This window comes from Cololabis saira, chromosome 4 (assembly GCF_033807715.1).
Source record: "Cololabis saira isolate AMF1-May2022 chromosome 4, fColSai1.1, whole genome shotgun sequence".
In the NCBI taxonomy this organism is placed as follows: Eukaryota; Metazoa; Chordata; class Actinopteri; order Beloniformes; family Belonidae; genus Cololabis; species Cololabis saira.
In genome coordinates, this window is record NC_084590.1 from 9,742,021 (window position 1) to 9,760,080 (window position 18,060).

The window sequence follows — 18,060 nt, forward strand, 5'->3', positions numbered from 1 at the left end:
CTTGCAGCTTTTAATGTTGATGTGAAGCACTTTGAATTACCTTGTGTTGAATTGTGCTATACGAATAAACTTGCCTTGTCTTGCCGGGTTCATGTGGTTATAATAGCATATTGAGTGTTTATTTCTATCAAAGGTTAAATGCATAGATGCATGAATGTCCTGAGAGCATGTTCCACTGTGTGTGAGTTCATACCAACAGCTTGTGGGGCAAGGATCTGGGTAAAGCCGGCAGAAAAGGTGATGAGGACTACAGGGTAAGTGACCCAAGCCAGATACTGCAGGAAGACATTGCTGTCCAGACCCCCGTACATCCACTTCTGTGCTGTAGGGACACACAAAGCCAGGCCAGACATGTAAGCCAGAATCACATGAATGCAGCAGCAGGGACCTCCAGGGAAGGAAAGCATGCGCATTTTGAAGAGCTGATGCGCACACTTGAAGCACTAGACAGAAGATACATGTGCTAGCATTTTGGTGTCTCCAACACCGTTCTCCATTCTGAATGCATAATATCTCATTCTGTCATTGGCTTCCTCACCTTGAAGGCAGATGGCGATGCAGAAGTCGACCACCCAGCTGACCAGGGCCATGACCAGTCCCAGCAGGATGAGGAAGATCCAGTCCTCCCCGACTCGAGATATCAGGAACTTCTGACAGCGAACTGTGCAAACTACAGGGACGCCAGGAAAACACAACGTGTTAAAAGGAAGTGCATTGCCTATATATCAGTTCTGTTTCCATTCAGATAGTGAAATACTAAGAAGAAATAAATACTCCCAAATGCTATATGATGGATAAACAAACAGATCAATCTCAACCGCAGGCTCATACACGCAACCCGCTGAAACTGACAAAGAGGCTACAGGACTGATTAGGATTTGAGAATGTGACTAACAAGAACAACAACAAGGTCAGTAATGCATAATAACAACAAAAACACATTTGTTATGCTCCTTGTGCAAACATGATGCTTTTGCAGTAGCAGTTATGACAAAAAAATGTTCACAAAATAAATCATTACCGTGTTAATATGTTACCCATACCAGAAGAGACTGCGGAGGAAAAGTTATATTAAGTCATAAGCAGAAATTACTGTATAGGAAATTCCAAGAACAAAAGTTATAGCAAATAGAAATACGAAAAAATAAAAACACAAAGCTTACACACAAATACACACCACAAACCCAGTGTCCGAAGCACATTCATATCTGTTATACTCACCATTAAGCAAAGGAAAACAATACAGTGTGAATATAAGTCAGTTTCAGTTATAAACTGTATGATATTTGGTGTGAGGCATACGCAGTTACTAACCATGACTAATGGCTAGGTCCGACCATCAGTTTGATGATGACTCATTGCAAAGTGCACATCATGGTTTATATTACCCATTGTTTACCCACACTTCCTCTCTGCTCTTCCTCCAAGGCCAATCCATATTTCCCATATTCTCCCTTGCAAGTAAGTGAGACTCACAGCTTCTCTTCTCATAGCTCACAGCCAGTGTGAAGAACAGATGTTTATGTAACTTTCAGCCTGTTTTCTGCCCACAGCTCAAGAATACAGGGCTGAACGTGATCAGGACATCACATTCATCACATTATGAATTGTACAATAACTGAAACTGTTTTATTGAGGTTTATTTACTTAGGTTTTAAAATACACCTAAGAAAGTTGGCACATCCCTTAAACAAACAATGAAAATTATGTCTTCAGTCAAAATTCACATTTACTGCTCTTTTGTTTTATCCTAATAGTAAATAAAAATCAAAATTCTTTAAAAGAATTTACAAAATGTCTCAAAACGCTCCTAGCTCTCTGTAAAGGCCAGAACCATATGCTTTAAAATGGCAAACAGGATGCAGTGTTCACGGGGATCAGATCTTTCGCAGACCTATTCAATTCCGACCCATGTACAACGTCCTACACTCACATGACCTCGTCTTCAAATCAGGCGCTGGGTTAGCGAGGGATACTGGTACACAGATTTTGACTTGACTTCCAACAATTACTCTATTTTCAAATACCTTTTTCATCCTCCACATCACAGACCAAGTTGAAGTTTGTTCTACGATCGTCTAGGGAAGATTGGGCCTAGTATTTGAATTGTGAAGTGGCTGAGAAGAACTGTGTCGAACTCACCACGGCTCCATTAGCTCTGGCCTCTGACTAATTCAGTCTTACACGGAGGGCTTTATTCGTCTGATTGTGATAGGTGCCACACAGCTGAGGCTTCACTAGCACATCCATACTCATACTCAGCTCCATGACCTGGCCATCTCTGGAAGCTCTTCAAAACCCTCTGAACTACCACAATGTAAGCAAACTGATCAACTCTAAGGAATGGTGGTAGCTAACAAACTAATGAACTGGAATCTACCTTCCTTTCGACAATGCATCCAGAAGATGGAGTACTACTATACAGCTTGAACAGCTACCGTTGCACAAGCATGGCTAAAAGACAGGATTTGAAACCATCTAGGGGCAATTTCAGAACATTATCGGATTACTTGACTAACATTGTGACAATCAGCGAAGCCTTTGGGGGAGAGGGTTCTGTTGCTAACTCAAGCTCCTCTATCAAGGCAACTCGGTAACCATGTTCCGTAAGACTTCTTAACCACATCCATTTCTCCCCCTCTCATTCTCTTTGTCTGTCCTATTTGTTGTAAAAAAAAAAAAAAAGAAGATAAAATACAAAACAGAAGGAGGGGAAACAAATTGAGCTAAAATATCAAACTGTAAAGATTTTTAAAATCTCTGATTCACAGACGGGGATAAAAAAAAAAAAAAAAGATGCAGACAATCAGAGAGGCCGGGAGGTGAACGAGAAGTGCTGGAGAAGCAAATTGCAGAAACACATAGATGCGAGCGTTCCCTAATTAACACCTCGAGGAGCCGTCTCGCACACACATGCTAGCCAAAGCGGTGACAGGCGCTCTCTCAAGCACACACACACATTTTCCTTTGCTTTCCATCACATCGCAGACACTTATGCAACTAGTTGAAGAGAGGAGCTTTTACATGTGTATATTTAGACTTACATGATGGTGTTATATGTGTGTGTACATGCGTCATCTCACCCACGGGCTGGCTGTGTTCTCGGACCCCTTCTGTCATCAAGACACTAGTCCATGTAAATGCATGCTTGTGTGTGTGTCTAAGATCATGGCGAGAATGGGCTTTTTTGTACTTCTAGACAGCTTGTTTTTTTTCTACCAGACAGTAGCGTGATCTTGTCTCTTTGAAGGTGTAATTTAGTTAAGCTGAGCGTGTGCTGGTATTGCTTTTTTCCTGTGTGCACATCCTGCAGAATCTGCCGTTTTAACATGTAATGGCTAAGTTTGACTATCCGGAATTAACATTACAGATATCTACAACTGCATTTTGACTACCGGTAGTCCTAATTACATTGTGATTAGTCAGAATTGATATCTGTAATTACATTTTGACTAGACAGAATGGAAGTTAAAGATATCTCCAATTTGAAATATCTCAAATTAAAATTAATTCCAAGATATCTATAACTTCATTATAGATATCTACAATTAAATTATGACTATTCGTAATTCCAGTTTGAGATATCTACAACTTTCTTCTGACTAGTCCAAACTTCATTTAAGATAACTAAAAAGGACGATGTAGTTGAATTGAGGGGAATTAAAGATATCTTGAACTGGAATTATGACCAGTCAGAATTAAATTGTAGATATCTGAAACTGGAATTACAGCTAGTCGTAAGTCTACATATATCTGTAATTCACATTGCGGATATCTGCAACTGAATTTTAGATATCTGTAATTAGAAACCCCACACACATGAATGGCAAATGTCATTTGTCCTCGGCAGAATGACGTTGTTGATATCTGAAATTACAATTATGGATAGGAAGAACGTAATTGTAGATATCTGAAATGTTCTTTTTGACTAGGAAGAATTGAATTGCGGATATCTGCAACACATATCCAGTCTAGCTGTTAAATATTAAAACGGTTTGCCATAAGATCCAGCTCCTGCAGAACAGTTGCCGTCTTTATTCTTCATGCATGCAATAAGCAGCATGCTACTGTCATTGCCTTCCGACTTGCATCTTGTAATCACCCTCCCCACTCTACTACCCCCCCCCCCCCCCCCGCTCCTAATCACATTCAGCCTCTGACTTTACCTTTAATCTCCTCCTCTCGCTCTCATGCCTTATCTCCAGCCCTCCACTCCTCCCTTCCACAGTCATTTCTTTCTTTGCACTCTCATCTTTCTCCCTCCACTTCTTTTCATTCTTGCATGCCCTCTTGCTGACTTTCCTCACCAAAAGACATAATGCCCACATGCCTGCGGGGACTCATTTGGTTGCCTTGGATACACAGTGCATCTAACATCTTGGACTGGTATTAAGAAATTGCATGCAAGTGTGGGTACATGCTTCGTTTTTCTTTTAAAAAGCCTGTGACTAAAATAAAACCACTCTTGCTGATGATAAAAACTTAAGAGTATTCCAGAAATTTAGCAGTCAATATCAACACCGAAGTAAACCAGGGTACATGATAGAGACGCACTGAAAGAACAAGGAAATTCTCCTGTTGATGAAGACTAGATGTCTTTTAAACTTCACATTAGCAGTTTGTAGTGAAAACTCAACAATTTAGATTAAAAAAAAAAAGACATACTTGGCTTTGTGTTTTGACACTAATGGCACTTTTCCACTAGTTCCTACTCAGCTCTACTCATCTCAGCTCGGTTCGACTCAACTTGGCCTGATTTCTTTTCCATAACAATTCAGCACCTGGAGCAGAAGTAGGAGCGATTGTGTGATCTAAACGAAGAAGACAACAACACTAAAGATGTAGAACCTGGAGGAAATGACAGGATGGGGCTTAGTTACGTGTTCTGAAAGATTTGTAACTGCTATTTTAGTGTCTCTCACGGGGGAAGGACCGATGTCCTTCCCCCCGTCAGCAGCACCAGCTGGAAGCTCAGAAACATGCATCTGTATCATCAGTGAAGGCCAGAGAGCCACATGAGTGAAAATGACAAATTAAAACTAAATGTAAACGTTTCACTTGAAGACAATCAATGTGTATATAAACTGAAATCATTTAAAATAAATACATGTGCTTTAATTCCCTTTTGTGTTTTCATTTAGGCTCTATTATAGGAATTACAAACAAACATTACAATATCAACAAAAGGTCGGCCTGTCAGGCTATGAGCACATAATTGTAGTTTGTAAGTGGTTGACAGGTAGTTATTTTAGATTTATTGTAAACCTGTCTTAAAATGTAATCCTGGACCTCGGTTGAGCTGGTGGGACAGCGGATGGCGGAAAATGTACCTTATTTTTAAATCCAAAACTTGACAGGTATGAACATTGCCTCGGTAAAAGTTTGCTTTGGTGCTTAATGAGGGTAGCTGCATTTTCAGAAGGCTCCAACTGCAACATCTCCATCTTGCTCTCCCCTCCCGTTCTCCCTGTTAATCTATTAATTAATCTGTCAATCCATTCCTCCTATGCACCCTTATTCATGTTGATGTGTTCTCTATGCTAATGAGATGTAAAGGGCGGTGATGTTTATGTAAATGTTCTGCAACAGTCTCTGCCTCGGTCCCAAGCGAGCAGACAAAGCGTCTTGTCTTGCGCTCAATCAACGACTGTTGCAGCAGCGGTCTTACGGCTGCAGCGCCGTGTCTTCTTAATGAGGTGTAATGGTGCACATGCACACAGGCTGGCACTAATCAGCTAAGTTATTATGCAAAAACAGCTTGGTATCCCCAATAAACTTGGGATGTTAAGGATGTGTGTTTAACATTTCCTTTGGGAGCAACATTGCAGTCCACAAGCCCAAATGCTTAATTTTTCTCAGCTAAAAAGAAGCACAGTTAACAATATAAAAGTATTTTCCCATTAAAGCGGCACAGATGTTGAGGAAGCAAATGAGGTTTCTGTTTCAAAATTACAAGCAACCATTTCCCTCTAATATACCTTTTGGAATACCATATTTCATCGGGAAAACACCATGGCACAAAATAATCTACAGGTGAAGTTCTATGTCAGTGTAGCCCATAATAAAATGAGAAAATTAAAACAGGAAAGACCCATGGACTGCTTATTGTAAATCTTTTAGAAAGGTTTTGTTTCAGGGTATACTTCACCTTTTACGTCTTTTACGCCTGGGTGGGGCTTAAGTGATTCCCACTAGGGATGGGCTGTATGGACTAAAAGATTTATCACGATAATTTCTGGTATTTATCCCGATAAAAATGACGATAAAAAAAATACCAATTCAACTCCACTTTTTTAACTATAAATCTATCACCACATTCAGTCTTTGGAGCCAAATCACTGCTCTAAAAGAATACTGCTACTAAACTACACCAATGGGAATTTTTCATTCTTTCTTTCACGTACGTTGTGCATGGATTTAACTCAGAACCATAAATCAGCTTTACACAAAAACGTCATCAATGGGAATTTATCCTTTTTACCACGAGATGACAAATTCTTATCGTGGGGAATTTTTTTGACGGTATATCGTTGTAGCAGGGTGGATGCTACGGGGGCCCGACCGAAGGATGGAGAGGACACGGCGTTTCGTGCAGACCCTTCTTTATTTCACCAGTTTCACCAAAATCACCACACAGTGCACAAGCATGGCACAGCAGCAGCTTCTCAGTCTCCCACCTCCCCAGCTGCAGTCTCCCAGTCCTTATCAAGGCTGGCAGAGTGGAGAGGCTGATGGGACACACCTGTTTCCCATCCACCTGAGTGGCTGCAGCTACTCCACTCTGCCACACACCCCCAACGACAAACTCGAGCCGGGGTCCCTCCGGCCGAGCATACTCCCCCCCCCCGCCCCCTCGGAGCGGGAGAGGAACCCTCCGGGCTTCCCGGTCGGGGGGTCGTCCCCGGCGTCGGCCCGACCAGCGCAACGGTCGGGGGGGGGCGACCCCGGCGTCGGCCCGGTCGCCGTGGACAACGCTCTTCTGGCCGGGCCCGTGGTGGCCTCGGGCCACACGGTGCGCCCCGGACCGCCTCCTCCGTGGTGTAGTCCTGCGCCAGCTGCCGGTCCGCCTCCGGGACCGCCTCCTCCTCCTCCTCCGCAACGCAGCCCTGCTCTGGCTGGTGGTCCGCCTCCGTCCCCGCCGTCGCTGATGGCGGCTGCGCCTCCGCAGCCGCCTCCCCAGCCAACTCCGCCTCCGTCTCCCCCTCCGTCTCCGTCTCCGCCGCTGACTCCATCCCCGGAGCCGTCGCATGGCGGCCCGCAGCTTCTGCCTCACGGCCTCTCAGCTGCGGCGCCACCAGCGCTGCCGCAGCGAACCTCAGACGGGGTGCAGGGATGGGTCGCTCCGCGGGTCCCGTCGCCTCGGGAGCCGTCGCTTGGCGGCCCGCAGCTTCTGCCTCCCGGCCTCTCAGCTGCGGCGCCGCCAGCTCCTCCCGCGTTGCTGCGGCGGCCCTCAGACGGGGTGCAGGGGTGGGTCGCCCCGAGGCCACCAGGGCTTCTATGGCGGCCAGCTGCCGCTCGCCCTGGTCCCGGAAGGCGGCCGCCATGCCCGCCATGGCCCGGGCGAGCGTGTCCAGGGCCCGCTCCGTGCCTCTCTCGTCCATTCTTCGGGCCCCACGTTGGGCGCCAGATGTAGCAGGGTGGATGCTACGGGGCCCCGACCGAAGGATGGAGAGGACACGGCGTTTCGTGCAGACCCTTCTTTATTTCACCAGTTTCACCAAAATCACCACACAGTGCACAAGCATGGCACAGCAGCAGCTTCTCAGTCTCCCACCTCCCCAGCTGCAGTCTCCCAGTCCTTATCAAGGCTGGCAGAGTGGAGAGGCTGATGGGACACACCTGTTTCCCATCCACCTGAGTGGCTGCAGCTACTCCACTCTGCCACAATCGTGAACGGTAAAATATGGCCCATTCCACACACACACACACACACACACACACACACACACACACACACACACACACACACACACACACACACACACACACCTACACCTTAATGAATGCAGTGGAGTCTTAGGGCAACAGTTTTTTTTTTATCCCCTCACTGTTTCAATGAATTCCCCAAACTCTTGCCGGCCTAGAGTCGTTGGAACCTAAAAGTCAGCCAGATTCTCCCCGACCTACTGATTTCTGAGGTCACCTCCACTCCTGGAACAATGGGTTCAAAGGGAATCAATAATCACACAGGAAGCAAAAAGTACAAATCAATAATGTGCAGTGTCTTTGAAGAGTTGCTTTAATGTCAATACCCTTTATTAAATATGCTCACATTTTATATTTCTTTCATGGAGATTTATTTTTCAAATTAAATTCATATTTTACAGCAAAGTAAACCAGCAGCGCAGCTGGCCAACCAAATTGGGGGATTTACTGGTCGAGAATATTTTTTTTAACAGTTTTATAGCTAATTTTATCATTATTTTGAGTGGGGAGCACCTTAGAAGTGTTTTTAAAATAGATATTTTTATACAGTTAACCTGCTATAAATTGCTCACACTGGTCATAAAACCAAATAAAGCTGGATGGGTGTGTCAAAGGGGCTCTTCATAAGATCTTAAAGCCATTCTGTGCACAATATGAACATAACAAACTAAATGACCATTATTCAGTTGATATTGCTAAACAAAATATCATCAGTTTGCATTTTTAAAAGTGTATTTGAAAACTGAGCTTTTATGATCGAGTTATTTCATCAGTGGGTCAGCAAGAATTTACAAATAAACATAATGTGTTTATTACAATCTTGTAACTTGTAACAGAGGTTCATCTTCTAGAGTTTCAAACGAAAAGCAGCGAGAGAAAAATGCCAAATATCATGTGATCTCAACCTTGCGGCTGTGTGGACAAAACTCTGAAGGTGAATGTTGCAGAGTTGCAAAGTTTTCAGATCTCATATCACGAGGTTTCACTTTCTTTTTTTCCCCCAAACGTAATGTGGTGGAAGAACAGTGCCATATTTGAAACTCTGAAAACTGTTAAGATTTTATGAAATTGTTTAAAGGTTTGAAGGGTTTTTCTATAAGATTCTACACTGGTGGTTGCAGTCACTCCTTTCTTTCCCTGCAGCTGGCTCCACAGATGTGGGTTCACATACAAAACACCCCCTTTTTCATTATAAATACCACTGGATCGATCCATGTGCATTCCTCTCCTACCCCTGTGGTTTTGGAAAATAGTGTGCATGATATAATAAAGCTTGTATCAACACTTTATTCTGTTGGTTTTCTCATGGTGTACCAGACAAACGAACATGCGGATCTTTCAAAACGTAATGCTTGAAAAACAGCAAGGGTGCAACAAAAGGTTTGGATCTCGGAAACTGAGGCTGATACTCTGTAATATGCATGTTGCACTTGTGAAAAATAAAAATGCAAGTACAAAATTATGCTTGCAAAGATTCAAAACCTTTTTCTGGAGTTTTAAACATTTATTTCTGGTTAAAAACTAATTTTCAGTTTCAAATTATGGCAGTATTCACACCTCATAGATGCACACCCATCCAGCTTTATTTATAATCAAAATCATTGACACATGTGAATTTCACCATTTTGAGCTACTATTAAAACAATAAAGTGTTTCTCTAATGCCATAAAAACACTGACCCCCTCAGTCTATTTCAGCTTAGTTAAAGACAAGTAGATAGCCATATATTAACAACCTTTTAAATTATATTGTTAACTCCACTGCACAGAGTTAATGTAATTTGAAACTGATTAAAAAAAGACTAGCAAACCACCAAGCTAGGTCATTTTAACATCATCATAAAAGGTCTTCAATGCTGCAGTTGCCTGCAGCATAAAATAGGCCAGCATTAATTAAAGAAGGAGAACAGTTTCACAGTTAGTATTTTGTCCTTCATCAGGAAGGAATGGGCCAGCCCATAATCACAGAGGATTCAACCAGACATGAGAAAAATCTGAATAAACTTGCATCATTTCAAAAGTTATTGTTTGAAGGAATTATTCTGTTTTATGATTCTAAGTAAAACCTCCAACATCAGTGATGATGGTAATAAATAAAGTTGCTCTGAAACTGGGATGAGGGCACTAAATTAGGGGCAGTATGATTCTCCAAGGGGCAACAAAGCTAAGATAAGCAGACACTGTTGGTCAAAATAACAGTCCATCAGCACAAGGGTGGGTAAGTTAGACTGGCGTTAAAGCATGAACTTCCTCAATGTGTGCAAGTATTACAGTTTAGACTGATCACACGGGGGAGAGGTAAGACATTTAATTTCCTGGAAGGCAGCCTTGTGAACCATGCTGCTGACACTCTCTCAATGCTTCTCATTCTATCTTTTTACTCCTTTTTTCTGTCAACATTCATCATGTATTCTATCCATCCTGTCTCGAGACCTTTGCCTACCAAGGCCCTTTCATCTTTTTCTTAGTTTTTCATTGTCAACTTTTCCTTCTCTTCATTTCACTTCCAATCTTCCTTCCATTCCTCTTCTGCGTCAATTCATTTCTTCTGTTCTTTTTCCCCTATAGTATTCCACTGTTACCTCCCTCAAAACACCCCCCCCACACACACACAACGCTGTACCATTGCAGAGTCAGCACTTCCATTCTGCAGTCCTCTGCAGGCATACAAGTGTGCTGATTTACACTTTTACACCCAGGCGTAACTAGTTTGTAAAGCATTTCCGCAGAGAGTCCAGCACCTTTGCTGTATTCAGAACTGACACCGTATATATGTTCATACGGTATATGAACCAAAGAAAACCCAACATTATCCTTGCAAGAACAAGTGCAAGTGTTTTCAAGTTACATAACAGAGAGAACAGGAAAATAGAGATACTTCCAGTAGGAATAAGGATGTGATGCATGTTCTTACTGTACATTGATCATCATTCTTGTCTGAAGCTTGTGTTGCCTAATCAGAGTCATTCATCTCCCCTTTCTCTCACACAAAAACGCACAGCTGCACACGCAGAGCTCTTTATTGGTTTCCATTAGGACTCCAGGCTGGCTGTAATAAGGTTAGGCTGGTACAGTTGCTCTCTTTTAGACACAAACACAGCAGAATAGAAATAATATGCACACAAAGGAATTTCTTTTCCGATTATTGTTGATTAATAATATGCCCAGAGCCAAGTGTCATTTTGTTGTTTTGCTAACTAAAAAGAACTGCTGGACTGTTTTCTTTGCCCACAGACATAAGACATACAGGATTGTACAGACAAAACCAAAGAATGAGCTTATAGAGACTGCATGTTATACATACAGCATGAGTCGTATAAGTGAAGTCCATTTCCCAACATGGCTGTTAAGTTTGCAGTGACATTTTTTAATAGGATGATAGCATTAATGCATTAAAAAGCAAAGGAGACTTTTCTTACGTATTAAAAAACGGCAGCAACACTTAATGACTGCTTGGTAAAGATTAATGATAGAGTAGTACAGCTGTAATACCATAAAGCTGAGTTTGAGCGCTAGGTGGTGGGTGGCACAGCAGACTGGGAAAACAACATTTTGTTGTTTGTTTATTGGTTTACCAGAAATAAAGTCCCGAGCTGGAGCCTCCAGAACATACGGGTACCCTGATCCTAAAGAACAAGCAGATCATACAACATCGTTATACAATGCAGAAGAAATGCTCCCCTGTGTTTGCAGTTCACCACAATCCCTGCTTCAAAACGGAAAAAAAGAATAGTTCAGGATTGATCCGGGCCTTGCGTAAACTCGAGGAGCAGAACAAAAAGGAATAAGAAATCAAGGGAATATGAATGAGGGGAAGAAGAAACATGTTAGAAGAGTGATGCTAATGTGAGGGAACAGACAACAGATCAAGGGGCATATTCACTATGCACCATGAAAACTCCCTTTTGGAGTTACTGTTGGTATTTGCAATCAAAGAACATCGGTAAATTATTGGCTGAAAGATACATAGATAACGTTTCTGTTCACGGTGAGCATGGTGCTATGGTCATAGCTTAACAAAATTGTTTAATCTTTGCGTCATTCTTTAATTCATCTGCTGCTCTGGACACATTCACCATCTCCATTTATGATTTGATTGAAAACATTCTAATTTGCCCAGCAAAGTAATTCAGCCTAAACAAGTTGAATTCATATTGAAAAGAAAGAAAATAGGACAGATCCCCAGGAATAATGTAGAATCTTGATCACCCCCAGGCAGCACCTTGTGTGGTGATTAGCAACGCAGTCCCCAGGCTGGATCTCAGCTGGGCTCGTTCTGCGTGAGGTTTCCATCTTCACCCCATGCAAGTCTAAAAGCATGTAGATTAGGTGTTTTGGTCATTCTAAATTGTCTCAGTGGAAGCGTGCCTGATTATTTGAGTCTGGCGTACACCACGCCTTAGTCGATGACAGCTGGGATAAACTCCAGGCCCCACTTTGTTGCTGAACAGGAAGAATCCAGTTGAAACAGTGAATGGGATTGTGAGCTTGCTGGCTAACCAGTGAGAAATGGAAAATGTTCTTTATTTCTTTATATGTGAAACTGAGGGCTGAAGCCCGGAATGCAATAATTTATCAATTCAAATATATTCACTTGATGCTGAGGTCTCTCACTAGTGCTGTGCTACAATAATAATAATCATCAGTATAGTAGACAGGTTTCCATGTAAAGTGCTTTGTTTAGTTTTTCTTAAAAGATGCTTCTCTTCTCCAAAACACCTGATTCACATGATGGATCACTGTCGGCTTGTGATCAGGGTCAACACATGTCAATGACTCTCCAATGTCAGTCGGGAATTTGGAGAAAGGAAACATCTAAAACAAGGAGAACAGTCGGTCTGAGCGTTGAAGAACACGGCTATTGGACAGTCATGCCTTCAGGTTTGACGGACAGTTATTAAAGTCTAATTTACTTCAAAGTTCATTTAAAAACAAATGACATTTAAAACGAAAGAGGTGGAACTGACTGATCAGCACCATAAATACACGAGCAATCACTAAATGAAAGATGCGTTCAAAAGGAGGGCTGCCTTGTGCATCTCCCACGGATACACTTTCCTTCAAAACGATGACAAGATAAAAGGTTTCCCCCTTTCATCCAGGTCCGGATACAAATCTGCAAAGTATGGAAAAATGTGTACGTGTTGCGGATTGCCTCCGGGCTTACTGATGATTAGAGAGTCATAACTCAGAACATGAAGCTCGGATGGGGGAAGAGAAAAGCACACGCCAACACTTACATTTCAGCTTACACTCTGCAGAGGAGAGGGAGGGGAAGAAGTGATGGATTGCTGACCAAGAGGGAAGTGAAGAGAGCAGAACAAACAGAAGAATTAATGAGGGAGAGGTCAAAGCAATGAGAGAGGGAGAGATGAGATGCAGAAATGGAAGATATGATAAGGGATAGTGAAAAGGAGAGGAGGAAGAAAAGGGAGAAGAAATGCAGGTCACAGGACAGGAAGCAGGGGAAGTTGAGAGAGGAAAGGGCAGTAGAAAGGATGATGGATTAGCAGGAAGAAAGTTAAGGGAGAGAAGGAAACCAAAAGCTTCTGAAAATAGTGAGCTGAAAAACATGCAGATCGGAACAAAAAAAGGGGGGGGTGCAAATTGACTTAGAAAGGAGGATAGCAACTTTTCTGCCTTTGAAGTTTAAAAACACCCAATCTCCATGTGAGAGACATCAGCAGTAACAAATATATGCCGACACGTTATTCCCAACCCTGAGGCAGGAATAAAAGTTTGGTTCCAGCATTGCAGCTGCATGGTTCCAGCTGTACCAAAGCCTGTCGACAGCAGAGACACAGGAGACGGTCGTACTGCGCTACCATCAAACTGCAGTTGCAGCACGGTTCTGCTTCCTCTCTGACTGTTGAGCTATACTGCAGCTTTATCTCCCCCTGTCCATTCTTCTGTATGGGAAAGGGTGTCAACACTTTTGACTGGTAGCATATACTTTCAAATTCACAGCCCAAATTAGTCCTGATACTGTACCAATGACTTACAAAGAATGACAACATCTTATGTAATGATATATTAAATTTAACCCGCATAATATATACAAAGTGTATCTTTGTTTTAATATCAACATGTGCAATATTAATTCGACAAAAACCACACACACACACACACACACACACACACACACACACTAACTGATATTTAATATAAATGTCACTTTATCTATACAGTATATAGTTTTATAGCCTGTCAAACAGCGGTCTAAATCCAAGCTCACGTTCCCTATTAGTGGGTGAACAATCCAATGCTTGGTGGATTTGGCTTCACAATGGTTCAAGTTTGTGTTTCTGGAACTCTTTCACCTGACTGAAGTCGGTGGGTTTGGGTTTCCTCCTTAACGTTTGTTGTGTGAAAACCACAATAAAATGTTTGAGACATTTAAACGGCAACTTATCTTTTATACGAACAACAGAATTTCTACACAATTACCAACTAATATTTTTTTCCTTTGCAGTAAAGAAAGGTTTCAAGCCTCATTTGCCCTCTTATAAAATAATCTTGACCCCTCCCCATCGAGAATTATATTAAAGCCTCATTAGGTGATTGACAGTTTTTGAGAAAATTAAGCTTTACTCTATGCTAATTTGCATACATCAATGCATACATCCACACACTCACCGGTCACTTCATTAGGTACACCTTGCTAGTACCGGGTTGGACCCCTTTTGCCTTCAGAACTACCTCAATCCTTCGTGTCATAGATTCAACAAGGTACTGGAAACATTCCTCAGAGAGTTTGGTCCATATTGATGGATTTGTCGGCTGCACATCCATGATGGGAATCTCCCGTTCCACCACTTTTCAAAAGAGCTCTATTGGATTGAGATCTGGTTACTGTGGAGACCATTTGAGCTGTGAACTCATTGTCATGTTCAAGAAACAAGTCAGATGAGATGATTCTTTATGAAATGTTATCCTGCTGGAAGTAGCCATCAGAACAATTGTACACTGTGGTCATAAAGGGATGGAGTGGCGTTGACACAATGCTCAGTTGGTACTAATGGGCCCAAAGAGTGCCAGGAAAATATCCCCCACATCATTACACCACCACCACCAGCCTGAACCGTTGATACAAGGCAGGATGGATTCATGCTTTCATGTTGTTGACGCCAAATTCTGACCCAACCATCCGCATGTCGTTTATTCCAATCTTGTGTTTTCCAGTTTTGGTGAGCCTGTGCAAATTGTTGCCTCAGTTTCCTGTTCTTAGCTGACAGGAGTGGCACCTCTGCTGCTGTAGCCCATCCACCTCAAGGTTCAGCGTGTTGTGTGTTCACAGATGCTCTTCTGCATGCCTCGGTTGTAACAAGTGGTTATTGAGTTGCTGTTGCCTTTCTCCTCTGACCTCTGGCACCAACAAGGCAATTGCGCCTTTCTCTGTAAACCCTAGAGATGGTTTTGGGTGAAAATCCCAGTAGATGAGCAGTTTCTGAAATACTCAGACCAGCCCGCCTGGCACCAACAACCATGCCACGTTCAAAGTCACTTAAATCACCTTTCTCCCCCATTCTGATGCTGGTTTGAACTGCAGCAGATTGTCTTGACCATGTTTACATGACTGAATGCATTGAGTTTCTGCCATAGGATGGGCTGATCAGATATTTGCGTTAACGAGCAGTTGGACAGGTGAGTGTACAATACAAACACACGGGAAGGTTCCTCGTTCAACTCCCAGCATGTGTCTCTGCATGCTGTGTCAAGAAGGGCCATCTGACATAAAACCTACATCATGTATTTTCTTCAGTGACAAGAGCAGCAAGTATATTGATTAAAAATTCTAGCATAGTGCCAACACAGCATCAGAAGCCAAGCTCAAATGTAATCCACGACACACCAGCCAACTACGTTCAAAGTCCATGCAGACTCTGATGAGAACAGTTCCTCTGTAGATGTTGGTCTGCTCACCAATATTCCAATCTGCCATGCCCTACTCAGTTGAGAAAAAAAGCTTTCATGATGAGCAGCGTGGCCAGTGAGAATTGCCCTGATTGTGTCACAACCAATCATGCTTCCGTTTAGTTCAGGTTGACTGGGAAAGTTTGAAAAGCCCTATATTTTTACTCAGACACATTGCATAATCCTGAAAGCTGATATCATGTCAAATAAAGGCTGTGCGCATAAGATTGCCACAACATTCGTAACTCTTGATTTGAAAAACTGGCAGGGAAGACGCTGCATCCAAGAGGAAAGCTTCATCCAAAGAACCTGATGTGATGGACTACTGGGAAGCAGCACTGCCTGACCACCAGAGGGATTCACTGTCACTTTTATTTTAATTGAGGTTGAGAAAATGTAATGACAAAAACGTTTTAATTAAATGCAGAATTTAAATGTAATCTTGTGGTAAATAGAACCCGTTAGCATGCATCTGATGCTTCCTATCGATAACGGACAACCCTTATAATCCAACACTGCACACCTCACCCTACGGATGAAGACGTTGCTTTTGAAAGGGTTCTTGCTGCAGCCACGGGATAACAGAGAAACGCTCATGTAGACTCAAGGGACTTTGGGAGAGATGGAAGAATTTTAAATATGTCACCATCTGATTACTCCTAGCTCGTGGTGTTACAGGTGCCATTTTTGCTTCACCTGCCATCCCTGATGCAACAAACTCAAGAGAAGCAAAGCACTGCAGCGAGCAACTATTCTCTTTGCTGACACACATTGGCTCTGCGCCACAACCTCTGTAGTAAAAGCAGTGGAAAACAGCAACACACACACACACACACACACACACACACACACACACACACACACACACACACACACACACACACACACACACACACACACACACACACACACACACACACACACACACACACACACACACACACACACACACACACACACACACACACACACACACACACACACACACACACACACACACACACACACACACACACACACACACACACACACACACACACACACACACACACACACACACACACTCTACTTGAGTGGCAGAGAATCAAATATTGATCACGGGCCCCAAGTCTCCTTGGTTATTTGATATAGCAAGTGAAAGTCTCATACCTCTCCATCACACAGATACACACATGCGAAAAGACACAAAAAAACAAACAAAAAACAGTTAAACACTGCATGCTTGGGATTGTAACATTTATAACTTCTTGGTTGACGGATGACTGTGAATGATGCCCGGAAACCCTGCAGTGCATCAGCTTGGGGGGAACCTACCCACACAAAAGCAGAACACACATGACCCATGCATACATTTGAAAAGCTAAGTGCATGTGCGGTTGAGTAGAATTAGTTCTTCCATTGTGGGTTGAGTTCATGTTGCAGATCAATGACAACTTGTTAACGGGGAAATATTTTACTGCATGAAGCTTAGATTTAAATATTAATGGACAGACATCTGTAATGTGGATCGGTTTCAAGCCTCTTTTTCCCTGTAATGCAGCTCACCACGTTGTAAATGGGAAAACAGGCACACAAAAAAAAAAAAATGAGTGGCACAGGCCCACCTTATGTCAATCAAGGTTAGCTGTGGGTACCAGCTCAGTTCAGTTTCATTAATTAAGTCAATGCTGCTGGGGGAGAAAATGTTATTTCTTCCTTGATTATGCATGTGCATTTGAGTGTCAGAACATCTCCCTTGGCAATTCTCTGTGCCTAGAAACCCATCAGGTGATTTGTCTGGCCTGACATCCCAATCCAGCTTTTTAACATTCAGAATGCAGGGGTTTTTGAAGGAGTGTGGAGACGGCAAGAATGGAGAAGAAGTAAGGCATTTAATGAAGATAGAAAGAAAGAGGAACAGTGTAAAAGAAAGGGATGAAGACAAGAGGATGTGAACAGCTATTGGTCGCTAGGCGCCTGCTGGTCACCATGGCAACCCGGTGGCGCCATGCAGGGCTCCTGCTGACATCACACCTGTTGAGTGAAACCTGTTTGTGTGCCATCATGGAGCAGTTAAACAACAAAGCGGTGCAGGTGGAGTGAGAGAGTACAGGAGTGGAGGTGGTGGGGTGAAAAAGGGAAGAAAAAAAATCATGGACAAGGCTGCGAGCACAGACCATTTGTGCACATGTGTGTGTGTGTGTGTGTGTGTGTATGTGTGTGAATTCTGCCTCTGGGGTCC

General features: G+C 42.8%; 1 protein-coding gene across 1 annotated transcript in view; it reads right to left on the reverse strand.

Annotated features, from left to right (window-relative positions):
• The window catches only part of LOC133441472 (chloride channel protein 2-like), a 171,951-nt gene that overhangs the window by 91,844 nt on the left and 62,047 nt on the right, over positions 1–18,060 (reverse strand). Inside the window, 3 exon segments of the mRNA XM_061718798.1 lie at positions 194–322; positions 539–670; positions 11,501–11,551. Of these exon segments, the coding sequence (XP_061574782.1) occupies positions 194–322; positions 539–670; positions 11,501–11,551 (312 nt within the window).